Here is an 18798-nt window from a genome sequence, read left to right on the forward strand (position 1 = left end):
CACACAGCGCGGGGCCTGCTGACACCCACCCCCAGACCAGGCCGTGCTGCCTTGCCCACCCCGCGCCCCCCAGGCCCGTTCTGCAGCACAGCAGCCTCTCCTCGGTAGGCGGACCTCGCCCAGGGCAGGTGCCCCGCTGTGGTCTCCCCACCAGGGCAGGGCTGGCGTCCACGGGGCAGGCCCGGGGCTGCTCTCTGCACAGCCCCTCCTCTAGGAAGATCCAGCCAGCAGGCCCCTGCCAAGGAGGGCACAGGGGGATCTGCAATTGGCCCCGAGACCCCACTGGCTCAAGGAGCAGTTTCTCTGGCTTCAGACAGGCCACACCTTAGCCAGATGGGAGGAACAGAGGACAGACGCAAGGGCAAGGCCAGGGGACAAGAAAACCGTGACCTGATCAGAAACGGTAACTAGACTAGAAAACTCACATCAGGATGCAGTCGCTCTTGCAGGGACAGGCCTTCCCTGTCCCCACCTATGACCTGAAGCCACAAGACATGCAGCAATGTCCCAAGGCTCTGGCAGAAAAAGCCAGATTCGCCAGAACCAGGAGGCGGCTGTGCCAGCCCTCACCCTGCGTGGCCACAGAGCTCCCTACAGGGGAGGCCGGGCCAGAGAACTTGGGGTTCAGTCAGGATGGCTGGTACTCAAGGGCAAGAAACCACAAGGGTCCCAGAGCACGATGGCCAAAGTGGGGCAGGGTCTGGGCCCAACCGTGGGGCCTGTCCCTGGAGCTTCCCGTCCTCCAGTGTGCCGCGGTCGGTCTCCACAGGATCCTGCGTGAACCCCAGGCCCCAAGGGAGCGTCTGCAAATACCCAGAGAACAAATTCCTGCCCAGCATCTCCTTGGCCCGGGGCCTGTTTGCCTGGTTGGTCCCCAGCCAGCCAGAGGCCTGGGGGACCTGGGGCTGCTTCCCCCACCTTTCACCCAAACCCACCACTGTGTTCCAGCTGCTGCCCCTCCTGGCCTGGATGGCAAACGCCACACCTGGTTCCTGGGGCCCTGATCCTGCTCTGCCGGAGCCTGGCAGGGAGAAGCCCAGAGCCTGTGAGCAGGGCAGGAGGCGGCGTGCCTGCTGGGTCTGCCTCGGTCCCCTTCCAGAGGTGGGTGCTGAGGGCTGCAGCCCACGCCTGCTCCTTTGCCTCCCCCGGAGGGGGAGACCCAGACAGGGGCTACAGGGGCTCGCACAAGAGCAGACCGACCCGCCTGGGCAGAGGCAAGACCTGCGGGTCACAGCAGCCCACGCTCAGGGCCCACCGAGGGACCACGAGTGCCCGTGGAGTGCGGGGGAGGGGAGAGAAGCTCAGAGGCAGTGGCTACCTGAGCCCCTGCATCACCCGGCTTGGGTCTGTGGCCGTCCTCAGATGGAGCCCCCATCCCAGTGCAGGGCCAGGGGAGCAGCTGGCCAGACGGTGACGGGTGGGGCAACCAGAAGGGGGATGAGGGGCCCGGCACTGAGGAGGGGCCATTCAAGCAGCCAGACTGTGAAGCGCAGCCTCTGCCACCAAGTGACGCTGTGGTCTTGGGGCTGCTCCTGCCCCGCTCGGTGCTGCGGCCTGCCCAAGCCCCTCTTTCCTCATCTCCCAGTGTAGACGAAAGGCTGTCCCCAAGGACTGTGGGGACAAACTAGGACCTGCCCTTTTGCCTCACGGAGCCCCTTCCCGTTCCCTGCCCTGCCGGAACTGCCTGAGCTGCCCAGGCCCGGCTCCCCACCCCCGAGGCCTCCCTACTCCTTTCTCAGGATGTTAAATGCTCACAGACTCAAGTCCTGGCCGCCCGGGGGAAGGTCAATAGGCTACCAATGGAGCAAGCCGCACATACAGACACGAGTACACAGACACGCGCACACGTGCCACGGGCACACACACAGACACACCCACCCCCAGGGCGTGCCCAGGCCAGCTGCTCAGATGGGATGCAGGGGGCTGCGAACCCAGTGACTGGGCGCCAGCGTCACTGCACGGGCCGGCACCCTCCCAGCGCGGCCAGAGGCCTGGCCGGGTGGCCAGAGGCGGCCGAGGCAGGCTCAGACACAGCTTCGGTCCCACCTCCGAGTGCTCAGGCGCAGGGCTCTGAGCCACGGGACCTGCTCCGACCCCACCTCTGCCTGCCAGGCCTCCCCCGCCCACAAGGAGGCCGTGCCAGGGATTCATCCCACGGCTGCTGAGAAAGCAAGTAAAGCTCCTTCGCAAAGCGGCACACGGGGACAGCGACAACAGGGGGACAGCAACGGCAGGGGGACAGCGACGGCAGGGGGACAGCAACACAGCCAACTTTGGCAGGTGACAGAGCAGCTACCCAAGAACTCAAAAGGCCACAGAAAACCTCTATAGACAACAGGAGACCAACAGGGCTGATGGGAACAAGAGGCACGTGCCGTGGTTCAGCGCTTCCCCACACGCAGCAGCAGCTGGAAGACCAGACTGAAGATCCCACAGGGCCAGGAAGAGCACTCGTGTGGCCCGGGGCCCTGGAGACGTGGCGCAACCGCCCACGGCAGGCTGGGTGCTGACGGAGCTGAGCCGCCCAGCCCCGTCTCCGTCTCCGTGGCCGGGGGAAGGCACTGACCAGCGTGGGCGTGGCCGGGCCCTCAGGGCCGTGGCCTCAGCAGGAGAGCCTGCAGCCACTGCCCGATGGCCATGGCACAGAGGCTGGCTCTAGCCTGGGGCAACAAGGGCCACATGTGGCTTAGACACCCTCAGGGTGGCCCCTGGCGGAGCTGCAGGACAGTGCTGTCTGGCTCGCCGAGGCCAGCACATTCAGGCCCTTGACCCGTCCTGTGTCCCGTTTTCTCTACCCACGTCCTCCTTGCTCAGCAGCCCGGGGCGCACAGAGGGGCCGCGAGCGCTGTGGCTGGCTCCTCTCCCATGAAACCAACCCTGGGCTGGAGAAGGGGCCCAAGCGTCCCATCGCCTCCTTGAGGCAGAGCGGACCCCGGCACTGCAGGACACTTTGAGGGCCGGAGCCCCCCTCAGCTCACAGCCCCACCTGCGAAGGGCAGTCAGGACCCAGTCGACGCCCACACGTGGAGACAGCCCGCCATTCCCCCTCGCGCAGTCGGGCAAACATGGCTCTGGGCGCTCCGCAAGCCCCAGTCAGCCCATGACCGCCCCCAGACCTGAGGCCTCAGGCCTCGGCCTGCCCCGACACCCACCCTGACGGGACAGGACGGTACCTCTTCCCCACGCTGGTCACGGGGTCGGCCCCATTTCTGCTGGCTGGCATTCTCCTCCGTGACAGTTTCCTGGCACTGGCCCTGTCCTCGGGCCGGGCGTCTTCCCCCCGCGGGCTGCCCGAGCCCGTGCTGTTGAGGTCCCGCAACACACTGTAGTTGATCTTGCTGGAGATCTTCTTCTGCTCCAGCATCTTTTCAATGGCCTCCCCGGCTGTGCTGGCCTGAATGGGCTCCCGTCGTTTGCAAGACTTCTTGGGCTTGATCGAAGCACAAAAGAAATGTCTGCTGTGAGTCACGCGTGGGTGGGCGTGGGGAGGGCAGCGCCTGGCCATCAGTCCCCACAGGGAGCCGAGCGTGGGGTGGGGCAGGGGTCCCAGCCAGCCCAAGTCCAGCCGCGCCCTCCCAGCTGAGTGGGCACTGAGGGCAGCCCCTCGGCCCTGGGCTGGGGCAAGGCCCTGCGGTGTCCGGCCGGCTGGGTGCCCGAGGGGCCGTGAGGCAGCAACAGCAGCAGACCTGCCCATGGTCCACCACTCGGACCCCCGGCGCCTGACCCAGCACAGGGCCACATGAACGTGGCAGAGGGAGGTGCTGCCTTGTGAGGACCACAGCAGGGACATCACCAGAACACAGACAGACCACCTGTCCCAGCACTGAGGCCAGGGTCAAGGATCACAGATCTCATCCCAAGGGCGGGAGTACAGACCACCTCGGCGAGCAGCCTGCACGGGTTGGGCCCCACCAGCCGGCCTTGGGCCACCCTGGCTGTGCCAGCTCATGCCAGCCCCCACCTCACTTCCTGCACACCAGCCTTCCCTGCGCAGCCCCCAGCAGAGGGTGGGATATGCTGTCAGGTGGGTGGGGTCCCACCTGAACTCCCCAGGGGTCCTCCCGAGCTGGCAGGCCATGTGTCTGTCCTCTGGGCCTCCCTCCCCGTGGTGCTGGGAAGCCCAGTGTCACTGGAAGTGGACCTGTCCTTTCTCCTGTTCAGTCACTCAGACATAGAACCACTTCCAAATTTACCATGTTATCAACATTATGTTCAAACCGTGGAGTGAGCCGCTGAGCCCAGTCGCCATGAGCTTTCCCAGGTCACCAGAAGAACAAAGACCCGGACACAGAGGTGGGGCCTCTTGTGTCCTTGACAAGGGACTCGAGTCCAGGGACCTCAGTGTCCAGCCCTGAGTCTCCACCAAGTCTACCCTGGAGTCACACTCAGGACCTTGCCCAAGCTGAGGGGCCCGTCCACCTGTGGTGAAGCTGACACCGGGGTGCCTGTGGCCAGGGACATGGGTTCAGGGTCTGTGGCTGCTCTTGACACACACGGAAGAAACATTCCACAGAGACGGTTTCCTCCTACGAACTTGGACGTCTCCCAGAAGAGGCTCCTGGTGCGTCACGAGATGCCTACCTTGTGCTCCTTGTAGATGCCGAGCTCCTTCTCCTTGGCTATCCTCGCCTCTTTCTCTGCAAGTTGAACACAGCGGCCCGTGTCAGCAGCGGCCCTGCCCCAGGCCGGGGCCCGGGGGGTGGGCAGGGGGCGCTTACCCCTCTGCTCTCGCAGGTACTCGGCGTTCTCCTTCATCCACAGCTCGGCCTTCACGCGGGCTTCGGACTCGTTCAGTATGTACTGGGCAAGCACAGGGAGCTGCCGTCAACTTTCTTTCACACCGAGGGCGGGCTAAGCTCTCTCGCCAGTGAGCGCGTCCCGTGTGTGCACGTAAATTGTCGAGGGAGGGGTACACGGGCAGGCCTCCATTCCGTGTGGAGACCAGGCTGAGGCCTCGTGGCCGAGAACAGGCTGGGGACACCCCTTGCTCCACTGCCCTTTCCGAGGCCACCCACGCAGGCTGTCTGTGAGCCAGCGCTGTGGCACTCCCAGGCCCCACCGCCACCACGATGCCGGCCAGCCAGAGGGCAGGGCCCCGGGTCCCATGAAGAGCCCAGGTGAGGCTGTGAGGTGCCAGTTTAGGAGCAAATGGCAGCCGGCTCTGGGCACCACGTGGTCATAAAATCGAAGGAAGACAGACTCCTTGCCTGACAGAGGGCAAGTACTGCTGAGATCAACAGCGAGGAGCCAGAACAAACGACTCGCGCCCCAGAACTTGAGGTATTCGATACCCCTGGAGTCAGCGGGCGCCTCCGTGACTGGAGACCCCCGAATGGGCCCAACCCGGGTGGGACTTGTGTTTACCACAGGCCACGTGCCCAGGTGGTGGCAAAGGCCAGGTGCAGAGTGCAGGGCCCTACCGGTGGGCACCGGCCCAGAGGTTGGCTCTGGCTTCCCGTGGGAAGGGCATGCGTTTGCGGTGACCGCCCTGGAGCCAGTCTAGAAGGGTGGGGCTGGGGACAGTGGTGGGCTAGACCACGAGACCACCTCAGGCCAGGGAGTGTCTGGAGAGGCCAAGGGGCAACCATCCCAGAGGCCAAAGGCCAGCCCTGGGCAGGCGAGGCCGCCAACCCCACCCCCGTCCCCGTGCTGTCCCGGCCGCAGAGCCAACTGCCTGCTGGGAAGGTGAGGGCCACGCAGGGCTTACTCTGTCAATCTCAACGTCGTCGATGCCACTGAGGTCCAGCTCACCATCTCCGGAGGTGTCTGCTAGAGGGAAGCACAGTGTCAGTGTCACCGAGGGTCAGTTCTGATTAGAGGGGCACAAACACCATCTGGCTGGCTCACACCCTGGGGTTTGGGCCAAGGGGCTTCTAGAAGCTCCCGCTCTGCACTGCAGTCCCAGCACTTGCCCGACATGGCCTTGTGTTTCTCTAAATGCTCACTTCAGGCGCCACGTGAAGAAAGCAGGACACTAAACTGAAGCTACAATAAAGCTACTCGACACTCCTGGGCTTTAGCGTAAGAAACGAGCTTTTCTTAGACTGGGAGACACAGCTCTCCGGCCCGACAGAGGGAAGGGGGCACGGTGGTGAGCGGGGCCCAGGGGACGTAAGTCCTGCCGCAGAGGAAGGGCTGCGGATTCCGGGTGTGGTGCTCTCAGGCCTGGGGGTAGAAATGACGGTGACTCAGGGAGCCTCCCGTTACTGTGCCCAGGCTGTCCCCAAACCTGTGGCCACCACCCTCTTGCCCGGCGTGGTTGAGGGCACGCTCTGCAGAGCCCAGAATCAGGGCAGTCTGTCCCCTCTGCAAACCCTCGCCGCCCGTCGGCTGAGTCCTGTCAAGTCCAGTCACGCAGCCAGGCTGTCTGGGGCTCGCTCCTGCCACGCCGCTCCGGGACTGAGGCCCCGATGGCTGCTCTCGGTGCTCAGACGTTCCCCCGAGACCCTCCCCGGCCTGCCTCGTTCCCCTTGCTCTCTCAGCTCTGGCCAGAATGGCCCTTTCTGCTCTGAGGTCACTGTACCTTGGCTGCCCCAGGGCCTTTGCACGGGCCCTCTGCCCAGTGCCTCTGCTAACACAGCAACCCCCGCCACAAGGGCAGGTGCGTGACTATCCATCTCCAGGCCTGGCCCAGAGGTCGCTCGATAAACACCCATCCATGGACTGCGCAGCGACCCTCAAGGAGGCGCCTCGTGGACAGAGGCCAAGCCCAGGTGCCTGGTGCAGGCAGGGCCTGGGGGTGAAGTGCCAAGGGAGGGACCAGGCTCTGTGCTGCCAGGAAGGGTTGTCCTGGCAGGGTGCAGGGACGGGACCACCTGCTTTCTCCTAGAGCTGCCACCACCTGGCCCTTCCTGGCCCTGACCTCGATGACGTTTTACAGAACGGGAGGAGTGAGGAACAGCAGGACTGTCTGCCGTGGCCTGGTCTGGGCACCGTGGGGCGGGGTGGCCATGCCCTGCTCAGGGTGTCTTGTCACTGCTGTGCCAAGCTCAGCAAGCAACGTTCCTCTGAGCAGTGGAGATGTGACCCGTCTGGGCTCTGCCACCGCATCACACACATGGAGGAAGGGCAAGAAAGGCTGGTCCCTGCCCCGCAGGCCCCTCCACAACTCCCAGCATGACTTCTCAGCGTGATTACAATTTCCACATGGTGCCCATGGGCTCTCAGGGCTTTGGGCCACATGCCAGCAAGGGGCTGCTGAGGCAGGAGGGAGCCTGTGGCCAGCAGACAGTCCCAGTGAGGGTGACAAAACCTGATGGGCATTTGGGGTATTGGCAAACACCCAGCTCTTCGTGTTGGGACCACTGACCGCTCTCACAGGCCTGAGCGGGAGGAGTGGCAGTGCCCCACCCAAGCCCACCCTGCTAGAACCTCCCAGACAGACAATGTCGGCTTCCAGGTCACTCTGTCCCCCACCCACCGTGGTACTCACTGGGGTCCCGGCTCTGGGAGGAAATGCACTCTCGGATGGAGTCAGAGATGCCCAGGCTGGCCGCTGTGGGCAGGGGGCCCAGCAGGGACTCCAGGGCTGGGGGCCTGCTGCCCGCCTCAGGGCCTCCTGCGGCTTCTGAGCTGCCTGGGGTGCTGCCGCCAAGGAGCTCCCGGTAGAAGTCCTTGTTCAGGTGGCTGGCAGCGGCCTCCAGCTCCTCGTCCTCCGTGTCCTCCTCTCCAAGCAAGCTGGACGTGGTGTCCTCGACGGAGCCTAGGGACACACGACCCGCACACCCGCCTTAGCCCGGAGAGCGCAGAGCGAGTCTGCTCTCGGACGAGAGACACTGCGCCCGGCTGCCAGATAACCAGTGGGAAAGACGGACCGTCAGCAAACAGTGCTGGCCGCCCATGCGCACAAGGATGAGCCTGACCCACGCCTAGCACTTTACACAACGATCGCGGACGGCTCGCAGACCTCGGTGAGCCAGAAGCGTAAACGTTCAGAAAACACTAAGAGCACTGCCAGCGGGAGTGCAATGGCGTGGGCGCCCTGCAACAGCCGGGTGCTTCCTAAAGGCCTAACACTCACCTTCCACACGACCCAGCAATTCTGCTCCTTGGCATTTACCCAAGAGGAAAAACACGTCCATGCAAAGACTTGTGTACAGATTTCACAGCAGTTTATTTGTAACAGTCCCAAACTGGAAGGAACCCAATGCCCTCCAACAGGTTAATGCGTAGACAACTTCAGTGTATCTACGGACCACGACACCATGATAAAGCAACCAACTGCCGATGGACGACTCAAAACAACCACACTGAGTGAAGAAAGCCAGAGGAAAGCAGCACGTACTAGGTGACCCATTTATATAAAATTCTAGAAAACATGGCTGATTCATAGTGACGGCAGTTCAGTGGCAGCCTGGGGCAGGGAGGCTGGGGTGGGCTCTCAGGGGCCTGAGGACACCGTTGGGAGTGACAGTTCCACGGGTCATTCTGATTATGGTGACGGCTTCACAGGTGTGTGTAGATGTCACAACCCAAAAACCAAAGGGTGCATTTTAAATACGTGCAACTGCCTCCTAGCCGAGCACACACAGGTGCTCGCAAACATGCCCGTGTTGGTGGACACGGGCCACCAACACACAGTCGAACCATCAAAGGGGGAGGGGCCGGCAACACTCCCTGGTCCCAGGCAAGGAGAGCAGAAATCGGCAAGAAAATCGAAAACCACGGCCCATTCCCCAGAACTTTCAAAACTCCTCATACAGGGAAGAGGAAAACACAACCTGAGACTGAGAAGCTGAAAACACTTCACGGCAGGATCACAGCTGAAATGATGCCCGGAGAAAAGCCCACTGCCCGACCGTGTGCAGGCACCAGGACACCGGGTGAATCAGCCGCGCGGGGACTGAGAGACGGGGTCTGGGAGAAGCTGCCAGGGGCACGTAGATAAAGCGCAGGCTACTCACCTGGCAAGCAGGAAGGCAGGAGAGCCAATGCATCAACTCGAAAACTGGATTAATAGGGAAATCAATAACCAGCTGGGAAAAAACCCAGAAAACAAAACTACGAAAAGTAAGAAATGACAAAAAAGAAAATTCAGAGACAAAAATAAATCAAAAGTATCATAAGACACAACTTCACTCAGCCCTGCAAATGGACGGGACGGACACTCCGGTGTAAGCACCAACAGGGTGGCCTGAGCCACTGTGGCCGAGCGGTGCCTCGGTGGACCCCAGGCAGGCCCGATGCGGGAGGCCACCACGATGGATCACATGCGCACATCAGAGGAACGGGCTGTGGTCTCTCCACTGACCCTACACACATCTGGGACACTTGCTTGAGACAGGGACACGCGTGAAAACACGAGTGGGCATTTCCTCCACGTGACAGACCCTGCCATCCCGGCCCACAGGCTGTGCCCTGTATCCCGGGGAGGCACAGGAGGCCCTGCCTGGAAGCCGGGATTGTGCCCGCAGCCACCAACGTGATTCCATGAAGTGCTCAGGGACCAAGCAACAGACTAGACGTGAGAAAGAAATTCGGGGCATAAAACCTGGTGAGAAACGGTAACAGAATCGCTGTTTGTAGATGACAAAACTCATCACTTGCAAAACCCAGTGATAAGTTGGACACTATTAAAAGGGACGGGAGAGTTCCCCCCAACACGACAGCACAAGGTTAGCACGTGGCATTCAGTGTCCTTCACAGTCGGCACAACAGGACCATTTACGGCAGCAACAGAGGAGGTGGCAGGGCCTGGATGAGGGACATCGCAGGGCTTTTGCATGGGGAGGAGAAACCCGGGAGGGAAGAGAGGGCTGCTCCCAGGAGGAGGAGACAGAGTAGGGTCAGAGTAAGGATGTCGCCCACTTTGTCCAAGCTCCTAGGTGAAGCAGAGAAATGGGCTGGCAGGGGACAGGCAAGAGGATCCTAATGTTTACATGCAAAAATAAACAAGAGTGGCCGCAAAACCCCACAGGGGCATGAGGAGGTGGCCCCTTTCCTTCCAGACGCCAACCATCTCTGATCAGGGGCAGGAAGCATCAGCGAGTGGTGCTGGCTCCAACATGCAGAGAGAGCAACGGGGCCGGCTGGTGTCCATGAGCACGGACAGTGCGCATCTCACCCAGTCCCCAGAAAAGACCTCAGAACAGCCCAGAGGGCCCCTACGTGCCAGGAAGGCAGCACCCCGCATCATGGGGAACAAGGTGAGCACGGGCAGACCTGTTTCAGGACGCTGCAGCTGCCCTGAAAGCCCCAAATTGGAAACTGGATGTGCACGGGCCCCCTTAGCGGGGGAGAGGGGTGCAGGCCAACTTGTACCCACAGCCGGCTTCCCGCAGCCCAGCACACGGCCTGAGCACAAGGAGGGAGGCTGAGGTCTCTCCTGCAGGCAGCAGTGGGGCCAGGTGTGAGCATAATGGCCCGAGGGCCTCAGGACGGCAGCCCGAGGGCACAGGGATGGAGACTGGCCAGGGAGAGGGCTGGGGGGAGACTGGGGGGCCGGGGGGAGGGTGTCCAGGAGCAGCAGGACACTCAGGACAGGGTACTGGAGCCCGAAGGTGGCCCTGTGACGTAGGACCAGATGGCCCAGGAAGGGGGTGGCAGGAGGGGCTAGATTAAAAGGTCAGCACACGGGGGAGGTGGCCGAGAGGGCAGGGCGCGCTCACCATCCTTGGTCAGGCTGGCCAGGGCCCCCTTGGCCTTTGGCCGGCTGTTCTCTAGCTCAATCTCAATGGCGTCTTGGTAAGTGGATATTTCACCTAGAGTAGGGAGTTAAAAGCATAGAGTTAGCACAAATCAATTTTTCTGACAAAACTAAAGTATCTATATGAGAATAGTGGTTGGTTACCTTCAACCTCCTCCAGTTTTTTTGACAGGACCTGTTCAAGCTGAAAGTACAGGAGGAGAGCGTTAGTGAGGGGTCCACTGCGCGGGAACTGGAGCCTCCAGGGACGCCCCCAGGGCCTCACCGACCACAGGCTGCCCTACTCGCCCCACTGGGGCTGCCCGGAGAAAAGCAGCAGAGATGGACCCGTGGGCCCCACCTGCGCCTGGCCTGGAGAGAGGCCTGCCTCTCAGAGTCCCCGTGCTGGACACAGGGAGAGCAGGGCCCTGGCCGGCGTAGGGTGCTGCAGGCAGAAGCAAGACCACCACGGCTGCACCGCCCCTGGACCGGGGGCTCCTCAGCTTCCCTCCCAAGCCAGGCGCAAGCCAGCAGGCAGGCGCTGAATGTCTGCCCCCGCGGCCGTGTGCAGGGTTCCTGTGTGTCCCCTCCAGGGTTCAGTCCCCGCTCTGGCCCTGGCTGTCCCTCCCTGTAGCCACCCCATAGCGTGTGGCATGTGTCCTGCCAGGCCCTGACTGTGACAGAGCTGGGCCTACAAAAGCCCACAACACAGTAACGGAAGGAAATACACCTTGAGCAGAGGCTGCCTCCAGGCGGTGAGATGGGGCATTTTGCACTTCATTGGACTTTCGGTATATTCCAAAGTACATATCACTTTGGGAATCTACTTTATATCCTAGCATTTTGGAACAAAACCAGACACTAAGTGCTTCTGTGGGGAGGGGCCCAGTGGGGGCGGAAGGCTGGCAGCAAAGCCAAGGTGGAGGTGCTGGGGCTCCGGCTCCACGTGTGGTGAGTCAGGGCCCCTTGCTTGAGGCCTCACGAAGCCAAGCCACGCGCCGCCAGCCGGCCACACACGCAGCCCGGGCCCGGCTGCAGACAGTCTGGCCTGTGCAACTGAGCCACGTATTGAGAAATGACAGGTGTGAAGTGTCAGGGCTGCACATCTACGAGAAACACGGCTGCCGAGCAGGTGAGGCGCAGCCAGGCGTGAGGCCGGCGCTACCTGCTTCATGCGCAGCTTCCTCTGTCCAGCCGTGTACGAGGGGGGGTCACATTCCTCCTCCAAGTCGATCTTCATGAACTCATCGATGGTCAGCTGGCTGGTAGGGGTGTCTTCAAATTCTGTGAGCCTAAAACAGAGATGTGAAGCGGAGTCCAGTGCCCTGAGAACAGCCACTGGAAACTGAGTGTACCGGACGGTCCCTCCACGGGGCCGGGTTCCCCAGCCACACTCAGCTACAAATGCGAGCCCAGCTGCTTCCCAACAGCGTCCTGCCCCCCACCCCCAATCCTGGCAGTAACTCAGGTCCCTGGAGAAAAGCCCACGGGCACCCTCTTCATTTCCACACATACGCCCCGGGATGCCGGTCGCAAGACACAGAGCGGGAAGGAGGCTGAGCCAGGCCCCGGCAGGCATGGAGCCTGCGCTTCTGTGACTGACTGAGGCTTAACTCTTATCAACTCTTCTACATTTTATTCAATCTTCAAAATGGTGGGGTTTTTTTTTTTTTGAGACAGAGTCTCGCTCTGTTGCCTGGGCTAGAGTGCCGTGGCGTCAGCTTAGCTCACAGCAATCTCAAACTCCTGGGCTCAAGCAATCCTCCTGCCTCAGCCTCCCGAGTAGCTGGGACTACAGGCATGCGCCACCATGCCTGGGTAATTTTTTCTATATATATTTTTACTTGTCCAGATAATTTCTTTCTATTTTTAGAAGAGACAGGGTCTCGCTCTTGCTCAGGCTGGTCTTGAACTCCTGACTTTGAGCGATCCTCACGCCTCGGCCTCCCAGAGTGCTAGGATTACAGGCGTGAGCCACCGCGCCTGGCCCAAAATGTTTAGTAAAATCATTTTTAAAGAGAATTAGAGGCCAAATATATAAGGCAAAATTAACTTTCCATCTGCTTTCGGAAAGCGCCATAGGATACGATCTCAGTTGAAACCAGCAATCAGGTGTTTCCGATTTGCGATAAACATAGCAGCCACTACAGGTCTGTAAGAACTCGCTGTCGTATTTCCCTTGTCAGGTCTATTCCCATGAAGCTGTCCCTCCAGACGAGCTGTGAGTAACTGCTGTCAGCAACACAGCAGAACTGCGCAGCCCCCTGCCCCACGTCTGCCAGGCTCACTGCCGTTTTGCAACGGCCCTCATGTGACTCCGGCTTCCCAGTGGGGGACGGGTCACTCAGGATCTCAAAGTCCAGGATGGGCCACATCAAACAGGAGACACGTGAGGCCTCTCACTGCTGTTCCACCTGACCTCCTGCCTGCCTCCTGCGTGTGACTGAGGGCAATGTCACAACCTCCACCTTAACGTAGAAACACTGGGGTGGAAAGGAAGGGGATACCTTTCTTGGGCAGGGCTGGGCCCCAGGAGGACTGGAAGAGAACACTGGGGAGGGAGGTGGGGTGGCCCCCAGCACATGTGAGCCCTTGTGCAATCAGGGCCACGCTGGGTCCTGGGCACCAGCACCACCGCACAACCAGGCCGGAGGCAGCAGGACCCTGGGAGGCAGCAGTGGCTCTGGCAAGCAGGCCTCGCTCAGCTGGATGGACCAGACGCTGGCATGGTCCCCGCACCCTGGCCAGAGCTGCCTACCTCTTCCGCAGTGTGGACTCGCACACTTTGACCACGCTGATGACCTCCTTGACGGTTCTCCTGAAATCATGCATTCTGGCTGCCACCAGAAGTGCTAGAAAGGAACAAGAGGGTCCTCGTAAGCCCTGGCCAGGACTGGGAACCAAGAAAGCACAGCATCTCTGCTGCAGCTCAGGATGGCTGGGACCAGCCCTGCGCTTAGGGAGGTGACGGCCTGGGCACAATTTATCTGTGCCGGAGCAGCAAGACCCTCGCCTGGTGCAGCCACTCTAGAGGAGCGGCGGCTGACCAGGCACATCTACCGTTTCTGAGCATTCCCGTGCTCTGCGGGGACTTCTGGGACCACCACATTCTCTACCTCGTGGAGGAGGTGCTCTACCACACTCCACTTTTAAATACAAGAATGAAAACAGAGGGTTGGAGAGCTGCTTTGATGCAACCCCTCAGAGCAATTAGCGAACTTCGAGATGACGTGTGTGAAACGCTGGCTGTGACGGGAGTGAGGAGTCTGAGGACAGGGCCCAGGCCAGGGTGGGAAGGGGGATGCCCCAGGTGGGCTGTCGTGGGCCTCAGAGAGGCCTGGGCCCTGCAGTGCAGATATGCAAATGTGGAAATCAGGTTTTTAGATGGAAAATGAATGTCCAGTCACATTAATCCTGCCTTTAGCAGAGTGCAGGGACACTGGCACCTGGCCTTCTGGAAAGGAGTAGAACCTGTGGGCACCAGAGGGGAGTGAGGGCCTTGCCGACCCGAGGGGCTCACCCTGCGCAGGGGCTGCACAGTTAGCCAGACCATGTCCCCTCTACCCCACCAACACCTGGAGCTAAGCCAGGGTCTACGTGCGAGCTGCACCCAGAGGGGCCCTCAGAGTGTGACCAATCAGCTGTCCTGCTGGGGGTGGCAGATTAGCCTGAAAGCCCCGGGCACCGCCTGCAGTAACAACTTGGCATCTCAGCTGAGAGGCCACACCGGTAACCATGCCAGGAGCCAGGCACTCTGTGCGGCTTCTCCCTACAAGCGGGCAACGCAGGGTCAGGACCAGGGAGCCGGCCAGTCCACTCTGCCTGCGAGGGTCCTGTCCCTTATCCTGGGGCCTGCAGAGGCTGACAGGAGAGCCAGGAAAGGCCTCGAGGGCCCAGGACCCTTAAGACAGGTCAGTGCTAGGCCCAGGCGGCGGGGAGGTTGCTCGCAGTGCGAGGCCAGCTCTGGGAACACAGGCACGACTCGGGCTCGGCCTGCTCAAGAGTCAGGACAGAGAACTCGACCGCAGTGGCCAGCGAGTCTGGGCCGGTGTGATTCCGGGACTGAGGGCACCGTCCCACAGGAAGGGGCCTGGGACTCCCGCCGTACCTGCTCCGCAGAGGCCCGAGGGGCGCCGGCCGGTGTGCATCCAGTCCCTCTTCATCCTCTGCAGGAGCCTCAGGGCTGTCATGGACACCTCATGGTTCTTCTCCCCGAACTCCAGCAGGTGGGCGAAGCGTGGGATGTACAGGCATGGGTCTGCGGCAGACACAGCCCTCAGCGCCAGCCTCACCGATGCCAAGAGCACACCTTGCAAGGAGCCTTTAGAGTGTGCGTGCACGGTACACACAACACAGCCCAGAGGGCACCCCCAGACTTGGGCGACCCTGTCTTTCCATGCACACAAGAGCCCCAGGGGCCCCCCGTCCTGACGGCCTCCTGACCCTCAGCTGCAGGGGCTGCAGACACTGTGCCAAAGAGAGCGACTGCCTTCCCGCCACCAGGCTGGCCTGCTGCAGACATGCGGGGGCCCTGGGCAGTGCACCCGAGCGTGGGGCGGCAGGCACGGCCTTGCTGATGCTCACGGCCCCCTGCTCAGGGCGCAGCAGGGGTGCTCACAGCCAGCAGCCTTCCCTCCAGACCATGTAGACAGTGCCACCCCCAACAACATTCTCTGGGGTTCTTGAGCAGCACAGGCCCGGGCACACAAACCACCCTCTGAACCCACCAGTGGCTCGTGTCAGCTCACACTCGCAGGCCAGAGGAGGGCCCTCTCTCGGCATCTCCACCAGCATCGGGCAGTGCTGTGGGGGGACATGTGCACACAGAGGCCTGGCGCTTGCCGGACGTGCGCAGACACACGGCCCGCTGGGCGAGTGGGAAGAACCGGGCAGTTGAAGGAACACAGTTGACTGGTGCGAGGCCAGGAGCGCACCGAGGGAGCTGCACGAGCTCCATAAGAGCACGTCGGCGGCCCTGTGCAGAGGAGCCTCGTGAGGGAGGGGCCGTTTGGGCTGAGGTCTGAGCAGGAGAGGGCCTGGTCCAAGCTGGAAGTGGGCCCCTGCGAGCAGATGACAATGGAGGAGGGAACTGCAGGTCACAGAAAGCCCTGGAGGCACAGCGAGGGGACCAGTGGGCTGTTTCTCTTCCCGCTCCAGCCTGAGCAGTGAGCCACCAACCCTAGCTACTCACCACTCCCTGGGGCCCTCCTTCCCTGGCTCTCCACGGACCCCTCCTACCAGCCTCCTGCATCTACGAGGGCCTATGTGACTGAGCTCTGGCCCCTGGAAGCCCTGTGAGATCCTACAAGTGTTCCCTTGCATTTCCAGCTCACACAAAACACCCGGGGACTGTTTCGGAGGCTGGAGAGGACGGCTGCAGCCTGGGACCCGAGGGACTGCATGGACCCTGGCCACACTCCTGCACACCAACCACGTGGGGCTGTGACGTGAGTGAGCAAAGCCCTCGGTGTGTCCCACCACAGGGTCCTGACAGCCATCCCGCCAGCCGCCCAACCCAGGTAGCTGCGACCCCTTGTCCCCCTTTCCGAGTGAGCTGTGGCCATGTGGTCCCACGGGCTGGACTCAGGCTTAAGTCTGAGCTGTCTAGATCTACAGCCCATTTCCACCATTTAAAAAATACTTTTGGTGATTTGGTTGCTGAAAAAAGATATTACTGGGAGAAAAATAAGAGGTATTTTAAGAGTAATATAATCGTTAACGTTTCTAAAATTTTTCAATAAAACGCCAGCACTGGAGCCAGAGCTGTAACGTGTGGTAAAAGACATCCCGGCGCGGTGGGACTCCGATACTGATTAATTCTTGAAGCAGAAAACTGAGCTCAGAACACTGGCAAACATTTCAAAACAGATATGTCAGGAGACAGGTGGGGCAAGTGGGACTGGGCGGCAGTGACACTACTGGCCGGCCAGCGTGCAGTGACAGACAGGGCGGTGTTGAGGGACAAACACAAACATTATAGATGGAAAGAAAACAACAGTTTTAAAGTCATGGATCTGTAGGCACACAGTAACACAGGAAGAATTAAATGAAGCAAAAGGCACTGGAAACAAATTTCAAAACTACAATAATAGGAAATTTTAACATAGTTTCCTCAAATTTGACAGACTGATTAAGGAAAAAAAAAAGACTAAACGGTGAATTAGACATATCACCACAGGCTCAATTTAACAAGTATATTTTAAATTCTGTGTCCTGCAGAGGCTGTGGATCAGTTATGGAAACAACCATGTATTTAACAACAAACCATCAATCTAGTCTAGATGACAGAAACCTCACAGGACCTGCCCCCTGACCACAAGTGCAATAAAACTAAAAATTAGCAAAAAAAGAAACACAGTTCTCTCACCTCCAAGCACTATTAGGAAACTAAAGAATAATCCTTCAGGTAATTTTATAGACAAATATTTCTTATAATTAAGGAAGAAACAATGAAATAATGAACTAAGTAGTCAAATAACAGAAAATTTTAAATTAACAAAATTAATTAAATTATTTAAAGTAAGCAAAAGGGACTAATAAAGAAAAACAAGGCCAGGCACGGTGGCTCACACCTGTAATCCCAGCAGTTTGGGAGGCCGAGGAGGGAGAATTGCTTCAGCCCAGGAGTTTGAGACCAGCCTGAGCAAGAGCGAGACCCTGTCTCTACTAAAAATAGAAAGAAATGATCTCGACAGCTAAAAATATATACAGAAAAAAATTATCCGGGCATGGTGGCACATGCCTATAGTCCCAGCCACTCGGGAGGCTGAGGCAGAAGGATCGCTTAAGCCCAGGAGTTTGAGGTTGCTGTGAGCGAGGCGAGGCTGATGTCACGGCACTCTAGCCCGGGTGATAGAGTGAGACTATGTCTCAAAAAAAAAAAAAGGGCCTTAAACAGAGAGGTGGAGATTTTTAAAACTGACTAAATATTATTCAGAACATTATAATACACTAAAAATTTAAAGGACAAAGGATAGGTATTTTCTTCTTTTTTACTGAAATATTTTTAGATATCCACACACCCCACACTCCCATCCAGATCAAGAAGCTGACTACCTCTGACTGCCCAGCAGACCCCACCTAGCACCCCATTCTGAGAAAACGTCCCCCCAAGCTTTGCAGGTAGTTATAATTTAATTATTCTCACTGCATTCATTGTATGAATCTACCACAATTTGCTGATCTTTTCCATTGCTAATGGACATGTGAACTGTTTCCACTCTGTGCCCATTTGTATTTTTGTTCCTGAAAATGGTTTACGCTCTTTACCATTTTCCATGAAAATAGACAGTTGGAACATAAACCATGGCCACAGTGGCCAGCCCATCTTTGCCAGCGGGGTTCCCACAGTTCTGAAAGTGCTGCTGTGGTATCTGTGGCTGTGCCCTGGGTGGGCACACGCACGGTTTCTCCTGGGACTTCCCGGGCTCTAGTGTGTGCGCTGCCCCTGCCCAGAGGTGACGCTCCCACCAGCAGCGCGCGAGTTCCAGTTGCTCCACATCTTCACCAACACCTGTATTATCGGTCTCCTTAAGTTCAGCCACATGGCGGCGGGGGGAGTTCAGTGGTGCCCCATTCCCCAAATAACTAATGATGTGAGCACTTTTGGCCATTTGGGTAGTGTCTGTTCACCTCTTTTGTCCATTTTTTAAAAATTGGGTTGTCAGCATTTTTCTTCCTGACTTGCAGTTCTTCATCTTCTGGATAGTCTTTTGTGAAAAATACAGCAAATATTTTCTAAAAGGGATGTTTTCCTTGGGGACATTTACAAAAATTAAGTAGGCTGAAAACTTGAATAGACCAATGACAACGATGGAAGAAACAGAGAGCTCCTGTTTGATTTTCAGACCTGGGGTGGGGTGACCAAGGGGCTGCCCACTGACCAGCCACTGAGCTACTCAGCTGTGTCCTGTGCATTTCCCCAACGTGGAGCGCAGGGACACGCAGGAGGTTACACACGTGACCTTAAGTGAGGAAGCCCCTCTGAAAGCAAAGACTCTGAGATTGCAAGTCTGAATCCAGGGCCGGCCGCACACCAGCTGCATGGCCTGGGGAGGGGACACGACCTCTGAAGTTGGGTCTCCTCATCTGCAAAGACAAGTGTCCAGTGTCATATGACTCCCAGGACTGGCACAAGGCTGCCAAGTGGCCGTGCATGGAGTATGTGGAGGTCG

General features: G+C 59.2%; 1 protein-coding gene across 5 annotated transcripts in view; it reads right to left on the reverse strand.

Moving 5' to 3' along the window:
• Positions 1-18798, reverse strand: part of BRF1 (BRF1 general transcription factor IIIB subunit) — a 64603-nt gene that overhangs the window by 3793 nt on the left and 42012 nt on the right. For 4 of the 5 annotated variants that reach the window (XM_069490812.1, XM_069490786.1, XM_069490804.1 and 1 more), the window contains 10 exons: positions 14733-14882; positions 13383-13476; positions 11790-11916; positions 10790-10829; positions 10608-10700; positions 7433-7702; positions 5708-5769; positions 4719-4800; positions 4582-4637; positions 3174-3430 (listed from right to left, as the gene is read on the reverse strand). In XM_069490812.1, coding sequence (XP_069346913.1) covers positions 3174-3430; positions 4582-4637; positions 4719-4800; positions 5708-5769; positions 7433-7702; positions 10608-10700; positions 10790-10829; positions 11790-11916; positions 13383-13476; positions 14733-14882 — 1231 coding nt within the window. The remainder of the gene's footprint in view (positions 1-3173; positions 3431-4581; positions 4638-4718; positions 4801-5707; positions 5770-7432; positions 7703-10607; positions 10701-10789; positions 10830-11789; positions 11917-13382; positions 13477-14732; positions 14883-18798) is intronic. The other variant, XM_069490795.1, reaches the window with a different exon arrangement.

This window comes from Eulemur rufifrons, chromosome 2 (genome assembly GCF_041146395.1).
Source record: "Eulemur rufifrons isolate Redbay chromosome 2, OSU_ERuf_1, whole genome shotgun sequence".
Taxonomy (NCBI): domain Eukaryota; kingdom Metazoa; phylum Chordata; class Mammalia; order Primates; family Lemuridae; genus Eulemur; species Eulemur rufifrons.